This window comes from Diceros bicornis, chromosome 31, assembly GCF_020826845.1.
Source record: "Diceros bicornis minor isolate mBicDic1 chromosome 31, mDicBic1.mat.cur, whole genome shotgun sequence".
Lineage (NCBI taxonomy): Eukaryota > Metazoa > Chordata > Mammalia > Perissodactyla > Rhinocerotidae > Diceros > Diceros bicornis.
In genome coordinates this window covers 6,893,480-6,913,028 of record NC_080770.1, presented here as the reverse complement: position 1 = coordinate 6,913,028, position 19,549 = coordinate 6,893,480, and the positions used below count along the sequence as shown (strand labels likewise).

General features: G+C 52.8%; 2 protein-coding genes across 2 annotated transcripts; one reads left to right on the top strand and one right to left on the bottom strand.

Annotated features, from left to right (window-relative positions):
- Positions 1-8,902: 8,902 nt before the first annotated feature.
- LOC131395881 (uncharacterized) lies at positions 8,903-10,075 on the bottom strand. Its single transcript, XM_058527687.1, has 2 exons — positions 9,988-10,075; positions 8,903-9,666 (listed from the first exon to the last, which is right to left on the bottom strand). The coding sequence occupies exons 1-2, from the start codon at positions 10,073-10,075 to the stop codon at positions 8,903-8,905; spliced, it is 852 nt and encodes a 283-aa protein (XP_058383670.1).
- Positions 9,054-18,546, top strand: PELI3 (pellino E3 ubiquitin protein ligase family member 3). The gene is made up of 8 exons (XM_058526357.1): positions 9,054-9,160; positions 10,294-10,446; positions 10,993-11,064; positions 13,147-13,276; positions 13,925-14,026; positions 14,814-15,008; positions 15,333-15,521; positions 16,857-18,546. Exons 2-8 carry the CDS (start codon positions 10,295-10,297, stop codon positions 17,424-17,426), a joined length of 1,410 nt encoding a protein of 469 aa, XP_058382340.1. The 5' UTR covers positions 9,054-9,160; position 10,294; the 3' UTR covers positions 17,427-18,546.
- The last annotated feature ends 1,003 nt before the right edge of the window (positions 18,547-19,549 follow it).

Genomic DNA, 19,549 nt, shown 5'->3' with positions numbered 1-19,549 from the left:
TAAGTAGAATCACATAATTCGTGGTCTTTTGTGACTGGCTTCTTTCACCTAGCCTGTTTTCAAGGTCCATCCATAGTGTTTTCAAGGTCGTAGATGTATCAGTACTTTGTTCCTTTTTATGGTCAAATAACATTTCATTGTATAGATATACTACATTTTGTTTATCCATTCAACAATTGATGAAACTTGGGTTGTTTCCACCTTTTGGCTATTATGAATAATGTTGCCATAAACATTTGTGTGCAAGTTTTTGTGTGGACATATGTCTTCATTTCTCTTGGTATACGTATAGGAAGGGAATAGCTGGGTCATATGGTAACTCTATATTTAACTGAGGAACTGCCGGATTGTTTTCCTCAGTGGCTGCAACATTTTACAATCCCACCAGCAGTGTGTGAGTGTGCTGATTTCCCCACATCCTAACAACACTTGACTTTTTCCCCAGTCTTTGTGTTATCCTTTCCTGTTTCTTTGCATGACTTATAATTTTTTGTTGGAAACAGAAGATTTTAGATAATATATTGTAGCAACTTGGTACTGGTGCATCTCCTCTAGGGCTTGTCATTGTTGTTTGCTTGTTTAGTGACTGGCTGGATTATTTTAGTGAAGTCCATCTCCCCCTTCCCGCAGCCTGAGTATAAAGCCCCTGTTGCTGGTCCTCAAGGAGAGCAGCTTTGGGTATGCCCACAGTCACCCTGGGATGACAGTGGTTTGGGGAGGGTTTTCCTTGACTGACTCTTGCCCTGACCACATCCAGTTGTTAAGTTCCACTCATTGACAGCTGAGTTCTCTACTGTCTTCAACAACATCCTGGGACACAAATTGCTCCACAAACTGATCCAATCAAATTCAGAGTCTTTGAAGGAACAGTTCCCGAGGTCAGTGTTTCAGATTTGTTCTGACTCCAGAGGGATTCCTCCTGTTGGTTTCTTTCCCCATTTCTCTCCAGCAAATTAGCAGCCTACAGTTTATCCTCTGTATCCAGAGTCTATCAATCTCCTCCCAATTGCCTTTTACTGCAACCTCTAGTGTTTTTGAGAGTGCCCTTAGGCTTGAACTTGAAATTTCTCCATGCCCTCTTGCAAATGAAGTCAGTTCCTTTGGGGAGGGATTTGGAACTCTTGCTTTTACTATCCGCTTCTGCCCCTAGGGGAAATTTCTGAGCCTGGGCTCTGGTGATGGCAGGACAATGATGTGCTCCTCCCTGAGTGACCCTCCACTTCAGGATTTACTACATGGTGGACGGGTTGTGCAGCAGCCCCAGGTCTCCTCAGCTTCCCCCCACCCCCAGTGGAACCTGCTCCACAAGCTGGCGATTGGGGCTCCAGTATTCTCAGAAATGCCATGCCCAAGGTTGAGCTTCCATCCCACAAGTAGGGGCTGAGTGGAAAAAGGAAGCTCCATCTTCCAGCCACACTCACTCAGAACTTAGCCTCAACAAAAGGTAGCTGGGTTGGTGACATCCTGCCCCTCCTGGGAAGACAGCCCTCCGACTGGGACCTGAGGATGCAGGGAGCCCTGTGTTCTTGGCTTCTCCAGTGTGGAGAGGGTTTCTGTCTTACTGAGATGGGAAGAGTAGGGAGGCAGCAGGTCTTGGTTTAAATACCACAGACTCTCTTTTCCTACTGAGTTTTAGTAGATTTTCTTTCTTTTAATTTTTAAAATTTCAGCTTTATTGAGGTATAATTGACAAATATAGTAGATTTTCTTGAATAAATGTTTCTTCATTTACTTTAAGCTCTTAAGACCATTTCCGGAGACTTTAAATAGTTGCTGTTGTTTTTTAATTTTCACCAGTTTCACTGATGGTGGGGCTGGGGATTGGGGTGGCATCTGCAGGGGTCCTCACTCTGTCCTTCCAGAAGTGAAACCTCCATGTTATGTTGTAAGATTAATTCATATTCTTGTATATGCCTGTAGTTTATCCATCCTCATTGGTTCATTATATCAACATACACAATTTATTTGTGACTTGTCCTTTAATAACTGGTAAGGGCATTGGATATCTTATAGCCTATAGATGGACCGCCTTTAAGTCAGGGGCCAAGCTATGGTCCAATCAGATGTGAGGGAAGGGGAGAAGGGTCCTACATTTCAGCAGGTGGTTTGGTTGGGTATGGTGGTTGTAAGATGTGGCTGAAAATTCTTAGATATTCCTCTCATCAAGGAGTGGGATTTAAGTTCTCCTTGAATCTGGGCAGGCATATAATTGTTTCTATCAACAGAGTAGAGGAGAAGCAACACTATGTGATATTATGGCTTCTGTCTTACAATCTTGGGTCACTTGTTTTGGGGAAGTCAGCTGCCATGTTGTGAGAACACTCAAGAAGTCTTCTGGAGAGGTTCATGTGGAGAAGAACCAAGACCTCCTACCAACAGCCAGCAGTAACTTTACAGGCATATGAGCAAGCTCCCTCCGAAGTGGATGCACCAGCCCCAGTTAAGCTTTTTGTGAGTAAAGCCCTAGTTGATCTCTTTTTTCTGTGTGTGTGTGTGTGAGAGAGAGGAAGATTAGCCCTGAGCTAACATCTGTTGCCAATCCTCCTCTTTTCGCTGAGGAAGATCAGCCCTGGGCTAACATCTGTGCCCATCTTCCTCTACTTTATATGGGATGCCACCACAGCATGGCTTGACAAGCAGTGCATTGGTGCGTGCTCAGGATCCGAACCTGCAAACCCTGGGCCGCCACAGCAGAGCGCACACACTCAACTGCTACACCACCAGGCTGGCCCCCCTAGTTGATCTCTTAACTGCAAGCCCATGAGAGACTCTGAGCCAGGACCACCCAGTTAAACTGCTCTCAAATTCCTGATCCTCAGAAATTGTGTAACAATATAAACATTTATTGTTTTAAGCTGTTTAGTTTGGGGTAATTTGTTACTCAGCAACAGATAACTAATGTAGATTTGATGCCAGGAGTGGAGTCAATAACAAATGCCTAAAAATGTTGGAGTGGCTTTGGAACTGGGTAGTGAGCAAAGGCTAGAAAGATTCTGAGGATAGTGTTAGCGAAAATCTGAAAATCTTTGTGTTAGTTATCTATTGCTGTATAACATTAGCACAAACCTAGCAGCTTAACATAACACACATTTATTTCCTCAGAGTTTCTGTGGGGTCAGGAGTCTGGGCACGGCTTAGCTGGGGACTCTGCATAGGGTCTCACACGGCTTCGATCAAGGCATTTGTTTTGGTTGTGGTCTCATCTGAGACTCGACTGGGGAAGGACCATCTTTTATTGGTAGAAAAATTCCTTGAAGTTCTAGGACTGAGAGCTTTAGTTTTCTGCTGGCTGATAGCCAGGGGCCATCCTCAGCTCCTAGAGATCACCTGCAGTTCCCTGACACATGGGCATCCCAATATAAGCAGCCCACAAAGTAGCAGCTTGCTTCTTCAAAGCCAGCAAAGGAGTGAGAAAGACTCCAGCAAGACAGATGCTACAAACTTATGTAACACAATCACATACATGTAATCATGTACATCTTGCCATTTTTAAAATTCTACTGGTTAGAAGCAAGTCACAAGTCCTGTCCACACTCAAGGGGAGAGGATTACATAAAGGTGTGAATATCAGGAGTTGGGGATCATAGGGAGCCACTTTAAGACTCTGTGCACCCAAGGATACATTCAGTAGAAGCCTAATGGTCTTTGATAAGCTGACAGTAAAGGCTAAAGGAAGTGAGGAAAATGTTATTGGCTACTCAAGGCAAGGAGATCCTTGCTATACAGGCAAAGGACATTTAGCAACACTGTCACCTGTGGTAATGTGGAAAGTAGAAAATGTACCCAATGAACTGCATGATCTAGCTAAGGAGGCTTCCAGGCAAAATGTTGAAGGTACCATCTCATTTCTTCTCGCTGCTTAGAGTAAAAGGTGAGAGGAGAGATACAAACTGATAGAAGCACTTGAAACAAAAACGAGTTAGGATTTGATGATTTAGAGAATTCCCAGCCTCTCCAGACAGAAACAATGCTAAAATTAACAAATGGCTTCTGGGGAAAAATCAAATACAGGGCATTGTCAGGAAAATATGGTATAAAGTGGAAGCCCACAGCATGGCTGTAAAATCCCTTGTTAAGACCTCAGAAAGGTCTAAGGCAGTAGAACCTTTCCATTAACCAATAAGTCTTTCAGGAAGCTTACAGGAGTTGTCTATCAGCATAAGCCCGAGGTAAAGAGGGGCTTATCTCAAAGAGATTTATGGGCCAAGTCTAATGGAGTGAGCCCCAATAAGATTCGTAGAAATCTACCAAGTTCTTAGAATCATATTGGCAGAAACACCGCCAACTTGAAGTGTAAAGGACGGACACATTATAAATGGAAAAGAAGCATTAGGATCCCCCAAACTTCTACAGACAGGAAGCAGGCTGAGAAAACTACTCAGCTGCAAACACAGGAAGGATGACTCAGAGGATGAAGTTAACAGCCCAGAGGTCGGAACGAAGAGCCGTGGATAATTCTTCCCAGGCGTTGGAGTCTTAATCAAAAAACTGCCAGCTTGTGTCCTGCTAGGTTTCAGAATTGCTATGTACCAGTGACTCCTGTGTGCCTCCCATATTCCCATTTTTTGGCCAGGAGGGCATACATGACAATTACCCTATGCCTGTCCCACCATTGTTTGTTGGGTGTGTAAGAGGAAGAAGATAAATTCTCTCTTTAGTTCACAGGTCTTCAGATGGAGAAGAACTGTTCTTGAGGGATTGTATCCAAGGAACCATACCTGAGGAGCCTTATGCACACCTGGACCTGGATTAAAAGGAAGAGATTTTGGACTTCTAGCTGATTCGATAATGGGATGAGATGGAGTAGGGGGTTGGGGAGGGAGGTAGTCTATTTTCAATATGGAAGGAGAGTCAGAGGGCAGTCTGTGGTAGCCAGCCTCCAAGATGCCCTCGAATGATCCCTGCCTCCTGATATTCACACCCTCGTGTGGTTCTCTCCCACACCCAATAGGGCTGATCTGCATAACCAACAGGATATTACAGAAATGATGGTGTGTGGCTTTTGAGGCTAGGCAAAAAAAAAATGCCGTGGCTTCTACCTTGCTCTCCTGGATCACTCACTCTGAAGGAAGACAGCTGTCAGGATGTGGAGACATTCAAGCATCCCTAAGGAGAAGTCTATACAGAAAGGAATGGGCAGCCTCTTGCAAACGCCAGCACTCACTTGCGAGGTAAGTGAGAGAATCCTGTAGGAAGGGAGTGCTCCAGCCCTAGGTAAGCTCTCATATGACTACAGCTCCAGCTGACATGGGACTTGCAACCTCATGAGTGACCCCAAGCTAGAACCACTCAGCAAAGCCGCTCCCAAATTTCTGTCTGCCAGAAACCGTGTAAGATAGTAAATGTATATTATCCTAAGTGACTAAGTCTTGAGGTAATTTGCTATGCAGCAATAGATAACTATACAGCCAGGCACTGAGATGAGCTGTTTACAAGCACCATTTGTTTTAACCCTCACAACAACCCCATGTGAGGTGTCAAGTGTGTATGTTTAAGCCATCAATCCTTTCATTATAAAACGGGGCATAAATTATAACTTTTACCACCTTCCAGAATAAAAGTCAGCAAACTCTTTTGGTAAGGAGCCAGACAGTAAATATTTAGACTTTGCTGGCCATACAGTCTCTCTCACACCTATTCAACTCCGCTGTTGTAGCATGAGAGCATCCATAAACGATACATGAGCAAACGGGCGTGCCAAGGCCCTAATAAAACATAGTTTACAAAAACAGGCACCAGCCTGGATTTGGCCTGTGCGCTGTAGTTTGCTCACCCCTGTTCCAGAACTAAACATCATCTCTCTCTCGAGTCTCCATTGCACCTGTTGGGAGACAATGTCATCTCGTAAGCTTCAGCTTTTCTCAGTCATTCCAGATTTAAACTCATGCCTTTTGAGTCTTTCACCCTCCTCAACTCTCTTCTACTTGGAATGGCTTCTCAGATGCTAGAAGACTTCCCTGGCATCACAACACTGGGAGAAGCCAGAGGCTTGCGGACCAGTGTCCCTGGAATCTTACTAGCATCTACTGAGATACCTGCATCTTACTGGCCTCTGGTTGTCAATCCAGGTACCCTGAGCCTACCTCCTGTCAGCTGTGAGACCCCTTAGGACCCAACAGCCTCTCTGAGCTTTGCCCTTCTTGGGCACAGAAATTTCAAGGCTTTCCTCTGCCACTCATGCATCCAAGACTCAGTGGGCTAGCCCTCACAGGCACAGGCACAGGCACGAGCCCCGCCCACTGCTACCCTCCCTCTGCTCCCGGGGATCCCCTCCAAAGCTCTAGCCTGGAGGCCGGCCCAGTGGCATACCTGTTAAGTGCACGCGCTCCGGCCGAATCGCAGGTTCAGATCCGGGGTGTGCACTGATGCACCCCTTGTCAAGCCATGCTGTGGCGGCATCCCATATAAAGTAGAGGAAGATGGGCACGGATGTTAGCCCAGGGCCAATCTTCCTCAGCAAAAAAAAGAGGAGGACTGGCATCGGATGTTAGCTCAGGGCTGATCTTCCTCACACACCAAAAAAATTAGTTAAAAAAACCCCATAAAGCTCCAGCCTGAGAAATGAGGCCCAGGCCTCCTCTGCTCTGGATTCCCAAAGCCAACCAAGGGTTCTGTCTTTTCCCAACCCCACCCTCCCACCTACAACAAGGCCTCAAGGGCAGAGCCCAGCATTTCAGCTCTTCCTTCTCTCCCCTCCAAATCTCCTAGCCCAGAGAAAGGGTATTGTTGTGGCTTTTTGTTTGTTTTGTTTTTTCAACATTCTTCCTCAACTAGATACACAAATATTCTTCCAAACTGTTTATGCCAGCCCCTCGTCTTCGGGCACTTGAACCCAAGAATTGAAGAAACAAAAGTGGTATCTTGTTCCTTTTTTTGCCCCTTTTTTTGAAGCAATAGGGTCAAGATCTAGATTGAGGAGAGAGAAGATAGCGGCCGAACAAAGGGATTTCAGAACACTACTGCAAATTCTTATCCCACGACAGATAGCTGCTATTATTATTCCCACTTTACATGTAGGGAAGCTGAGGCCTAGAGAGATTAAGAAGCTGGAGTTCTTGGAACAGAGCGTGGGACTTCGATCCAGAAGCGGTGACTGGAACTTGGGCATCTGTGTCTGCTGGTGGTGTCCCAACTCTCCCTTCCTCTGCCCAACATGGCCAATGCTGGGATCAGGCCCACCCCAGGCTCCCGGAGCCCCTTGTGGTCTGCGCATGCCCACCACAAGGCTCTGATCCCAGCGCTCTACTCCAGGAGAAATCTCTGCCTCCTGTGGTGAATCCTGGCAATTTCTCTCAGCCATTCCTCCCTGCAGTCTGGTGTCAGGTGATAGCACTAGGGCTCTGGTCAAACTTCAGGTCCATACCTGCCTGGCTGTGTGACCTGGGGCATGTATCCCCCCCCAGCCTCAGTTTCCTCATCTGTAAACTGGGGATTCTAACAGTAATTCAGCACTATTTCACTGAGGGCCTGCTCTGTCAGGCAATGTGCTGGAAGCTGGGAGTGCAAAGGGGAGTGAGACTGTCCCAGTGTCCCCATGTTCTATGGTGGCCGTGCATACCTGGCATGAAGGCGGGCATACTGTAGGCATTCAGGGATGGGAGCTAATCTGTGGTGCAGGATTTGCATGATCTGCTGCTGCAGCCCAACAGTCCAGCCTGCTTGGCGGTGGCCTCCCAGGGAGTTTCGCTTTGATTAATGAGTGCCTTTGTCCCTAAAGGACATGCTGTCTGCTGCTTTCTTGTTTCATCTGGCTGCTGGGGCCCCAGAACAGTTGGCAAAGCAGTTGGTATCTTGGACTATTTTTAGGTGGGGGAGTTAGTGGGCTGTGTGGATGTGGTGGGGCCCAGGGGGAGTCTCTGCGACTGGGAGCTTCACAAGCAACAAGTTAGGTGGGCAGGATGCTCCCTCTCAGGAAGGTGAGGACAAACTTTCACTTATCCTTCATGACTGGGGCCAAAGGCCATCTCCTTTTGGTAGCCTTCCTTGATTTCCTCAATAAAACACTCACTCCAAAGAGGCAGGTTAAGGGTCCATCCTCTGGGCTTCCCCTAGGCCTTGGTTATAGTGCCAAAGAGACCAAGAGATAATCAGCTGTAAGGCTCTTCTCTGATGCATCTCTGGTCTCTCCTGCTCTGCACCTCTGAGCCCCAGCCTGCCCTCCCTAGTCATAACAATTCCTGCCTCCCAGGAATTAAAGGGCTTATTTTGCTCAAAGCACAGAGCATAGCACCTAGCACAGACTGATAAACGAGATCTCTTGCAAGCCAAGGCCCCGAAGGGGCAGCCCGCCCCCAAGGGTCTCCATCCCCTCTGTGGCGTATCGGGTCGTGTGTGCATGAGGGCGGCAGGATGGATGTGCTTCTGGACACCTGGGGGCCCAGAGCCAGCCGGAGGTCATCCAGCGAGAAAGCGGCTGAGCCGGGCTGGAAGACAGGTTTGCGACTCGAATCAAACGCAGCCGCTTTCCTCGACTTCCCTGCTGACGCACACCCCCTCTTCCGCCTCCTCTGGTATTTTCCTTCTCTCTCTCCTTCCCGCCCCCGCTCCCATCTAATCCTGCGGCTTCCCCAGATGGGAGGCGGGGTCTCGGAGGGAAGGTGGGGAGTCCCGGGCCTAAGGTGGGAAAAGGGGCCTCCCGCCCACTGCGAAGGCCCTGGCGTGCGGCGGGGGAGGGGGCGCCCGGATTTCCGGGAGAACCCCGAAGTCCCCAGAAATGAGGACGGGGTCTGGGGAGCCCCAACTGGGGGAGGGGGTCACGTAGACTATGGGGAGTCCCTGAGCCACCGAAGACGGTGGAGGGAGTTCCTGAGACAGAGCGGTGGGCAGGCTTCCCAGGGCCCGGGGCGGGGCCCGGGAAAGGGGCGTGGTCTCCTGAGAAGGGGCGGGGCTCCGCCGACTAAGGCTAAGCTTCTCCGCAAGGGGTGGAGTCTAGGATGGGGCGGGGGCTCTCCTGGGGGCGGGCCCAATTGGGCGGGGCATCGGGGCAGGGGGCGGAGCGTGGTGGTTCGCACTCGTCCCCCTCCCCGGGCCGCGGGTGTCCCCGTGACGAGGCAGCGCGGAGCCGCCGCGGGCCGGGCCCATCCCGCCGCAGCGGCCCCGGGGCCGAGCAGGGGCGAGGCGCAGAGGGAGCGGCGCCGAGCGGGGCTCGGAGCGCGGCCAGGTGAGGCCGCCGGGGCGGAGGGGGCGGGGGCTGCGCCAGGCGGGCCCCGACGGGCGTGGGGGGCGTGTTAGCGTGTCTGGAGGTGGCAGAGGGAGTGGGTCCGAGGGCGGGCGCCTGTGGCTGTTTGCGCGCTGGCGCCTGCGGTCGCGGGCCGGGGTGGGCTCTGCGCCCGTCCGGGCAGTGCCCGCGGGGCTCGGACTGTGCGGGACTGTGTGCGTGCGCGCGCGTGTTTGTGTGGAGGGGCCGCCGGGTGTGTATCTGCGTATGCGCTGGGCCGTCATTGTGCCTGCCCCGGGCGCGGGGCGCGGGCCTGCCCCGGCGCAGTCTGTTCTGCGCGGGGATGTTTTCCAAACAGGCTTCCTGCGGAGACGGGCTCTGCTGCAGCCGGAGCCGGAAGGGGGAGAGCCGCCCCCACAGGCCTCCAGAGACCCGGGCGGCTGGGGGACTGCAGACAGACACCTGAGGGAGGGAGGGGGCGCGCACCCGGGAGAGGTCCAGAGGCCTGCCTGCAGGGCAAGGCCAAGAAGGGGAGACTGAGGCAGATGGATGGGGAGGTGGACGTGGCCAGACAGGCGGAGTTGGGGAGGAGGATGGAAGAGAGACGGCGAAAAGGACAGCGGCGAGGACAGAGAGTCATTGAGAAAACAGACAGACAGACAGAGGCCTAGACCTGCAAAGGAGCAGGAAGATTAAGATGGACAGATAGATTCCAAGAACCTGACAGAAGAACTACTCAGAGGTCCCGGGTCTGAGCGCTAAACCCAAGAACTGAGTCTAAGATGAGGAGTAAGGGCCCCAAATCCTGGGGTGCCCCCTCTTTCAAGCACATCCGAGACTGAGGTCCCGGCCACCCCAAGTTGGTCCGTCCTTCTGGCTGTACCAAATCTTGACCTTCTGATTGTGCTGCCCCTCCATCTTGGTTCCATCTCATCCATCTCCCTTCTCTGGTATCCCAGCAACCCCCCAGAGCAGTTTAGGGGAGGCAGAGGTGAAGTGGTCGCCATAGCAACAGATGGGGTGAAAGGTCACTCTGATCTTAGCCTCAGTGATCCCGCAGCAGGCCAGAGCTGGCATTGAGGGAGGTTGGGGTGGAAGTCTGCAAAGCTCTTTTTTTCCTCTCCCACTGTGCCCAGGATGGTGTTGGAAGGAAACCCTGAAGTGGGGTCCCCCAGAGCCTCAGACCTCCGGCACCCTGGAAACCAGGGCACTTGCGTACTCTCTCCTCCCAGTGAAGATGCACAGCCAGGCGTGGAGCCCATCAAGTATGGTGAACTCATCGTTCTGGGGTGAGCATCCCTGGTCCAGGTGGGGTGGGGCACCAGGCACCCCCCAGGGCAGCCAGGCCAAGGGCCCCACTTCTCCCCATATGTGGCCTTCTGCTGTTTGTCCCTCCTCACCTTCCCAGCTGAGAGACAAAGTTGACCAAACCCACCTCAATTCTTGTTATTTTATCTTCCCATTTTTCATAAATTACTGAGACAACTCTAACTACCCATGGATGTTTCAGAAAAAAGTTAGATCAGAAAAAAGTAACATCATCTGCCTTTCATAGAGCGCCAAGTGTGTGTAGTCCAGGGTGAAGAACTCTGGTTCTCTAGCAAAACTGCTTGGTTCAAATCCTACCTCTGCAAGTTGCTTAACTTCCCTGTGCCTCTGTTTTCCCATTTTAAAAATAAGGATGATAATAATACCTCAGAGGGTTGTCGGAAGGAATGAATGAGGTGATCTCTGTAAAACACGTAGAACAGTGCCTGGCACGTGTCACGTGTTCTGGGAGGCAGGCCTGTGCCAAGCCCTTTCATGGACATTATTTCATTTCAATCTTCACAAAGATGCTGTGAGGAAGGAGGTGAGGAAACCGAGGCTCAGAGAGGGGAAGTGACTGGCCCAAGGGCACACAGCTGGTAAGTGGCAGGGCTGGGATTTGGACCCAGGTCTTTCTTACTCTAGGTCTAGTGCACTTTCACTAAGCCACAGCTGACCCTCACACTACAGATGAGAAAACTGAGGCCAGGAGAGAGGAAGCGACGTGAGTTGGTGGCTGGGTAGACCTCATGCCTTCCTGGTGTTTGCCTGACCAGGGTCCCTGCACCACCCACTTAACTCTTCCCCGGGCACAGATCCCTCTTCTTCCTCCCCCATCTGTACCTTCTTTTGGCCTCTGTCTCTGCCACCTGCCCTGAAGAAAATATCTGATATGTAATGTTATCATTATGATGATTATTTAGAAATAATAACGGGTACTATTTGTTGACAGGTACATGCCATGTGCTTTCATTTTTGTAGTAATAATAGCTAACATTTATCAAGGGCTTGCTATATATACTCCAAACTCTGTGCCAAGCATTTTTAAATGCTTTATCTCCTTTAGTTCTCACAATAAACCTGTGAGATAGGTCCTAATACATTAGCCCCAGTTTATAGAGGTCACGTGATAAGTGGAAGAACCGGGATTTAAGTTAGGCCCGTCTGAGCCCCAAGCCTGTGTTCTGAACTGCCCCAACCCCCATACGTGGGAAGAGCTTACAAGGGCAAAAGTGATACTCCTCTTGGGTGCTTGTGTTAGAAAAGCAGCTGCTTGGTGTCCCAAAGGAAGGGCTGGCTTTGCAGCTGAGGGCGAGGCCACTGCCGGGGGAGAGTGCAGACCCAAAGGTGCAGGCCCTCTTGACAGCTGTTTGTTCTCCGCAGAGCCCTGAAGCCCCACACGGGCTATACATCAGAGCCACCTGGAGAGTACGTTGAACATACCCATTGATGGTATTTTCCCAAACCTACAGAATCAGAATCTCCATGGGTGGGGCCAGGGAATCTGTATTTGAACAAGCTCACCAGAAGATTCTAATCCAGGTGGTCCTTGGCTGTATTTGGCAGCTATTCATCCTGTCACTCCCTGCTGCAAAACCTTCTGTGGCTCCCCAGTGCCTACAGAATAAAGTCTAGACTCCTCAGCCTGGTGTTCAGGGCTCTTCCCCCAACTTCATCTTCCCCTACCGCGCTTTACCACCCAAGTCACCATTCGCTGACTTCACCAAACCCTGCCAGCCTCTGGGCCTTTGCCCAGGGTGAGCCCTCCATCTAAAAGAGCTTCTCTAAGAGAGGCCAGAGTCAGACAGACCCAAGTTCAAATCTAGACTTTTCCGCTTACTAACCTGGGACGTCAGACAAGTCATTTCACCTCCCTGAGCCTCAATTTTCCTCATTCGTAAAATGGGAAGGATACTTGCCTGGCAGGACATCGCACAGATTCCATTAGGTAATTAATAACGTGAAGCACCAGGAAAACGGGAGGCTCCAGTACATGGCAGCGATCAAGGCTATGACTCACCCCATCTTTGCCTTCCGCAGTCATTCCCTCCGGACAAGAGCTGGAAAGGAAGGTAGAAATTTGACGTGTATGGATATATGGAGGTAGTGGCATTGTGGGTCTATTTTTTTTTTTTCTTTCTTTCTGGTTTCCAGTAGTACGTGTGGTGTAATAAATGACAGTTTACTAAAGGTGAATCCTTTCCAGTTCTTCAAGGCCCAGTATAGGTGTTGCCTCTCCCGGAAACCTGATCCCGAGGCCAGAATTGCCTTCTCCTGCCTCTGGGCCTGTGGCTCACTTGGCTTGTGCCTGGGTCATGGCAGGTGGCATCCAGGTTCCTTGAAAAGCTGAGGACCTCCCTCCCCTGCCGCTGAGGACACAGAACTGACCCGTTGTGTGTCATCTATGCTACCCCAGCTCCTAGCACCTGGCCAGACAGGGCTCAGGTGTCCAGAAAACACTGGTTAGTTGAATGAAAGGCCTTTTGAAGACCTTCTAACTCCGACCCCTCTCCCAAAGGCAGTGATTTGACATAGCAGAGTCTTCTAGTTTCGGGTGGTTCTGGGGCTTGTTTACTAAGGTAGGATCTTCCCAGAAGTTAGCAGTTCCTCCTAGTCTCTCAGGGGCTCACTTTCTCTCTCTCTCCCTGCAACCCTTTCTTCTTAACCCCCCACATCCACAGCTACAATGGGTGTCTGGCAAGTGGGGACAAGGGCCGCCGGCGAAGCCGCCTGGCGCTGAGCCGCCGGCCGCATGCCAACGGAGTGAAGCCAGATGTCATGCACCACATCTCCACACCACTCGTCTCCAAGGCAAGCAGCTTGTCCCAGCAGACCTGGGCGCTGGTCCTGCCCTCCCTGCCCAAGTCCTGGGTCTTCAGCCTTCCCAGTCCTACCTGCCCACAGCTCCACTGGCGCAGGGGAGCCCACTGTGTCTTCACTCCCTTCCTTGGGCTACCAGAGAAATGGTGCTGATGGGAGATCCCTTACAGTGTGCACAGTCCTCTGCAGTTTGCAAAGTGTTTCCTTGACTGCCAGAGCCCATCCATTGGATGGAAATGATCAGCATAATTTTAGAGGCAGCCAGGGCTCAGAGAGGGGATGTGACAGTCACACAATAATGGCGACAGAAAAGCCTTTGGCTTCAGAGGATTTGGGTTAGAATTTGGGCTCTGCTGTTTCCAGCTGTGTGACTTTAGGCCAGTTTGTTCTCCTCTCTGAGCTGCGGTTCCCTTAACTGTAAAATGGGCATAATAACCATGCCACCTCCTTGGGGGGCTGTAGCTATCAACTAAGGTAACTAGGTAAAGAGCCGGCTGCACAGTATACCCTCTGCAAAGGGTGGAACCGCCCCTTCTCTGGGAGTGGCCGTGGGGTCTGGGGCTCCAGCTTCTGGCTTAGTGGCTCACACTTCTCATGGCCACGTGTGCTGGGAAGTGACTTCTCCTTTCTCCCTGCCAGGCACTGAGTAACCGTGGCCAGCACAGCATCTCGTACACACTGTCCCGGAGCCACTCGGTCATAGTCGAGTACACACATGACAGCGACACAGACATGTTCCAGGTACGCTCGGGCCCCTCCACAGGCCTCCTGGCCACTGGGCCACCACGCCTCAACACTCAGCTCTGCAGGTGTTCTGGGGTGAGGCTGGAGGACCAAAGGCCGTGGGGAAGGTGCTTGGGGGCACTCAGTGCAGGCGACTACTCTTCAGGTGAGGAAGCAGGACATCCCAGTGACGGCTGTTGACTTCCCAGAGTCACACCGCAAGTCAGTGGCTGCATCAAGATTCACAGCCAAGACCAGACTCCCAGGCTGCAGGAGGCCATCCAGTTCAGGGGTTCAGAGTGTGTATGAGAGTTGGACTGCCTGGCTTCAGATCCCAGCTCCATCACTTAGTAGCTGGGTGACTTTGGGCAAGAGTCACTTAACCTCTCTGGGCCTTGGTTTCCCCATCTGTAAAGTGGGGCCCTTAATAGTACCCACCCCATGGAATTGTTAGGAAGATTAACCAAGATATTGCACATAAAATGCTTAGCATGGTATATAGTAAATACTTCTTAAAAATTCACTATTTGCTGCTAATATTTGAGTGCTCCTTGCACTGTTCTATCATCAAATCAACTAATTTTTATTGAGTGGGGTGCTCCCCAGAGCTGTTGGGGAGACAGAGAAGGAGAAGCCCCAGACCCTGGCGATTGGATTTGGAGACCCCCAGGAGTTGGGATGGTGCTGCCCTCTCACTGTTGATGACCCTGCACGCAGAGCAACTGCCGGGAACCCTGGGGTGGGAAGCCCGTGGGATTGACCTGTGCACACAGCATCCCTGTGCTTGCCCTCCCCTCCCTCACAGATCGGCCGCTCCACGGAGAACATGATCGACTTTGTGGTAACAGACACGTCCCCCGGAGGAGGAGCTGCTGAGGGCCCCTCTGCCCAGAGCACCATCTCCCGCTATGCCTGCCGCATCCTCTGTGACCGCCGGCCGCCCTATACTGCCCGCATCTATGCCGCTGGCTTCGATGCCTCCAGCAACATCTTCCTTGGAGTGAGTGAGCCCCCCAGGCAGGGACCGGCGCTTCATCTGAGAGTGAGCAGAGGAGTAGGCTGGGGAGGGGCAGCATCCTGGGGTGATCCTACATCCAGCCCGCAGTAATCATCATAACCATGACCTATGTAGGGATTAGCAACGCCACCTAACAAATGAGCAAAATGAGGCCCAGAGAGGTCAGGAGATGCCCAAAGTCAGGTAGCACCAATTCCAGTCCAGTCCAGGCCACCTCTGACCTGGAGGGTAGAGGGGCAGCACCCCTGGCTTGCAGCCTGCTGGGGGCCACTCGGAGATGTGATCTGATCCCACATGTGGTCCCAGGAGCGGGCGGCCAAATGGCGGACCCCCGACGGCCTGATGGACGGCTTAACCACCAATGGGGTCCTGGTGATGCACCCAGCAGGCGGCTTCTCTGAGGACTCAGCCCCGGGTGTCTGGCGGGAGATCTCTGTCTGTGGGAACGTGTATACTCTGAGGGACAGCCGCTCGGCACAGCAGCGGGGGAAGCTGGTAGGTGACCTGCTCCATCCCTGCCTCACCTCTTCTTTCTTCCCAGGCCCTCCCAATCTGCCCTTCCCCCTGCCCACGCCAGGAGAGGATCTCCAGTCCTCCTGCACAAGGGAGCCCCAACAGGCTCCATCTGGGGGCACGTGCCACTTGTCCCACAGAGAGGACCAGATCAGTGTCCCCAAGCGTAGCCCACAGTCTGCTGGAGGTCCGTGGGTGATGTGAAGTGGAGCACACACACACACACACGCACAGTGCAGTACCAAGCGGCTTTGAGGATGCCGGCAGCTTAAAAAATCACACCCTCTTGTGAGTGTCACACCTGGCCTGTGTGTGAGCAGTTTATAGCCGAAAGTGTTGGCAGTTTGTAATGTGTCTGTCACGTTCAGATGGGTTTAGCTTTATTATCCTCTCCCAGTGGGAAAGGGCCTTGGAGTATTTCTGACACAGGTGACAGTAACGCTGCACATGGTACAGATCAGAGAACTCATATTAGGAGCTGAGAGAGTCTGAGAGAGAGGAAGGGACGTGCCCAAGGTTGTGTGGCCAAGCTCCTCACATGGGTCACGCAGAGTTCTTCCTGGGTGTCGGCAAGGAGATGCAGAACCTCAAGGAAAAGCATAGTTTATCTTTCCAGAGCGTCAGTTCTAGCGGGAGACTTGGGGAGACATTATTTTTTAAATCATGTATGTGACTGTTTCACTAGCATACACTCACTGAGCACCCACTATGGTCCAGGCACTGTCCCAAGTGTGTACAGTGATTGATTCATGAGAACCACTTGATTCTTGGGGAAGTGGAATCCATCTGGAGGATTAGGAAATTAAGACATAGAGAGGTTGAGTTACGCCACCAGAGACACAGAGTTAGTAAACAGTGAGCCCAGAATTCACACCCAGTCTCCAGCACCAGAGTCCTTGCTTCTAACCACAGCCCTTCGGACAGCTGCTTTGGGCTAAGTCCCCAGTGTTTCCGATAGAGGCGTTTCCTGCCTCTGCCATTAGGAGAGAACACGGGAAAACGTTTTAGAAAAACCCGATTTTGGTCCAGACCTCCTGATTTGACAGATAAGGTGACCAAGGCCCACATCCCGCTGAAAGTGAGGGATGGTGTTGCCTGGGAGCCCCTGCCTGCCCTCCCACGTGGCTTCTCACTCATCTCCCCTCCTCAGTCCCAGCCCTCCCCCGTCCTCTGCCCCAGCTGCCCCGCTGGTCCAGGGTGCCCTCTCCAGGGAGGCTCAGTGGGATGGATTGATGGCTTGGCTGGGGTGATGGCTACCCAATGGCAGGGGGTTTGGGAGCCTCTTGGGCAGTAAGGCCCTTCTGCTGCCCCTGGCAGGTGGAAAACGAGTCCAATGTGCTGCAGGATGGCTCCCTCATCGACCTGTGTGGGGCCACACTACTGTGGCGCACGCCGGCAGGGCTGCTGCGGGCACCCACGCTGAAGCAGCTGGAGGCCCAGCGGCAGGAGGCGAACGCGGCGCGACCCCAGTGTCCTGTGGGCCTCAGCACTCTGGCCTTCCCCAGTCCAGCCCGTGGCCGCACAGCACCCGACAAGCAGCAGCCCTGGGTCTACGTCCGTTGCGGCCATGTCCACGGCTACCACGGCTGGGGCTGCCGGCGAGAGCGGGGCCCCCAGGAGCGCGAATGTCCACTCTGCCGCCTCGTGGGGCCCTACGTGCCCCTCTGGCTTGGCCAGGAGGCCGGCCTCTGCCTGGACCCTGGGCCACCCAGCCACGCCTTTGCACCCTGCGGCCATGTCTGCTCTGAGAAGACTGCCCGCTACTGGGCCCAGACACCACTGCCCCATGGCACCCACGCTTTCCACGCTGCCTGCCCCTTTTGTGGGGCCTGGCTCACTGGCGAGCATGGCTGCGTCCGCCTCATTTTCCAGGGGCCACTGGACTAAACTACCTGGGGTCCCCTGCTGCTGCACCTGCCTGCCCACCCAGGTCCCCCACCTCCTGCAGCCCAGAGGGAGCTCTGCATGTGGGACTCTGTCTGCTGGCACCTAGCCACACCAGATGGACACGTTGGATGGGCTGTGCGCCTCTCCTTTTAACTCTGGCCCCCAAGGGGGTCCCCGAGACCCCTACCCCAGTCAGAATGATGGGGCCCTCAGTACTGGCTCTGTCCCGGGCTGATGGAGGGAAGCCCACCTCTATGCCCTGGCCCTTCTTGGGGCATCCCACATCGTGCCGCCTACACTGTGCCCCTGGGGGAGTGAAGGGGCCATGGGCCCCTGACCCTTAGCTTAGGCTGGCTGCACCCTGAGCCTGCCGACCCAGTTCCAGATATTCACCCTGCTGCTGCCCTGGGTTCCTCTATAAACCTTGCTGCTCAGCTGCCCTCACAAATCCCACGTGTCCTGCATGCGTGCAGTGCCTCCAGCCCCCGTGCGAGTGATGGGTGGGTGGCAGGCTGGGGCTGGCATCTGCTGATACCCACTGTGGGCTGCACTCCATGCCAAGGTTCTTTGGGGACACAGAGACAATCAGACCTGGTTCCCTATCCAGTGGAGTTCACAGTTTAGTGGATGACAGACCAAATTGCCGAATGACAGCATGGCTTCCTGTGTGCCAGGATCAGAGAATTATCAGGGGCTGTGGAGCAGGTCTCACTGGCGGGTGGAAAAGTGAGGGAAGTTTCGCTGAGGAGGTGTGTAGGAGCTCAGCCCCAATGGCTGCATCAGAATCCCCCACAGGAAGGGGGGTGCTCTAGGCAGAAGGGAGGCCAAGCACAGGCTCAGGTTAAGTAAGCAGGGAGCTGAGTGAGGGGTTCAGAGTGGCTGAGTGGGGCTGCAGGGAGGCAGAAGGGAGGCTGGAGCAAGAGGTTGGGACCATGCTGACGGGGAAGATGCTGGATGGAGGATTGGGAACCTCGCTTGTGGGCAGTCAGGAGTTGAGGGAGGAGAGAGGACTCGCGGTTCCAGAGCGTTGGCTGTGACACAAGGGCTGCCATTACCGAATGCCCACTGTGTGCCCCGCACCGTGCTAACGAGAATAATAACTACGTTCATTGAGCACTCACCAGGCACGGGCTCTGCTTCTTGGAGGTTTTGTTATTTAATCCTCACAGTAACCCAGGGAGGGAGGTGTTACTGTTTCTGTGTGCGGGGAGATTAAGGCACATGCTCCAAGTCACACAGCTAGAGTGACCAAGCCAGATTCGAATCCACGGCTGCCTGTCTGGCTTCAGAACCTGCCCTCTTCATCACACTGTGCTGCTTTCCTTGGACGGGGGCGGGAGGAGTTGGGAGGCAGCCCAGGTAAGGGGAACAGCATGGACAAAGGTGTGGCAGGGACAAAAAAGATGAATGAGGGTTGGGGATGTTGGGCTGGGGCCTGGTGGGACTTGGTTCCATGGAGGCCAAGACTGAACTGGACCCCTGTTCATCTTAGCTAAGCGTCACCTCTCTCTGATAGCTAAGGCAAGTTTGGGATGCTGCTGGGGTTGCCCCCAGACCGTTCCTAGGGGGAGTGAGCTAGGAAGACAGGTAGATGGAGGTTCCGGAAATAGAAAAATCTGAAGAAGAGGCTCTGAGTACAGTCCTAACCTGGGCATTATTCCCGGTGGAAGACATCTGCCAGAGCCTTAAGGAGTACAGATTCCAAGGAGAGGGACCTGCCCCAGGCCAAACACCTGGCTGGGGCCACAGAGACCAGACCTGGGGCTGTTGAGGACAGAGGGCACCTGTGGGTGGTGAGAGAAGGATGTGATCAGATTCTTACTTCCAGAGCATCATACTGCCACAGTGGGGGAGCTCAGATGGGGATGCTGGGATGAATGTGGGAGCATTGCAACTCCTCCACACATGAAAAGCACTAGGAATCCAACTAATCCCAGTTGTTCTCTCTTCTGATCTGGTTGGAAACCAGACAGGGGAACACTCTGATCCCATTTCTAGTAGAGAATCCCAGACTCTGGGAGGAGAGAGAAGCAAAGGGCACAGGTACGACCCAAGGGAGAACTCGGGTAGTGGTGGAGGGGGTCAGACAGCCTGGTCTTGGCCCAGCTCTGCCCCTTTCCAGC

Excerpts from the sequence above, each read along its gene's own strand:
- LOC131395881 (XM_058527687.1), bottom strand. The coding sequence starts at position 10,075 with ATGGAGGGGCAGCACAATCAGAAGGTCAAGATTTGGTACAGCCAGAAG. Across the intron at positions 9,667-9,987 it reads CCGGGACCTCAGTCTCGGAT|GCAGGCCTCTGGACCTCTCC; the intron begins GTGCTTGAAAGA and ends CTTGCCCTGCAG.
- PELI3 (XM_058526357.1), top strand. The coding sequence starts at position 10,295 with ATGGTGTTGGAAGGAAACCCTGAAGTGGGGTCCCCCAGAGCCTCAGAC. Across the intron at positions 14,027-14,813 it reads GCGACACAGACATGTTCCAG|ATCGGCCGCTCCACGGAGAA; the intron begins GTACGCTCGGGC and ends CCTCCCTCACAG. Across the intron at positions 15,009-15,332 it reads CCAGCAACATCTTCCTTGGA|GAGCGGGCGGCCAAATGGCG; the intron begins GTGAGTGAGCCC and ends ATGTGGTCCCAG.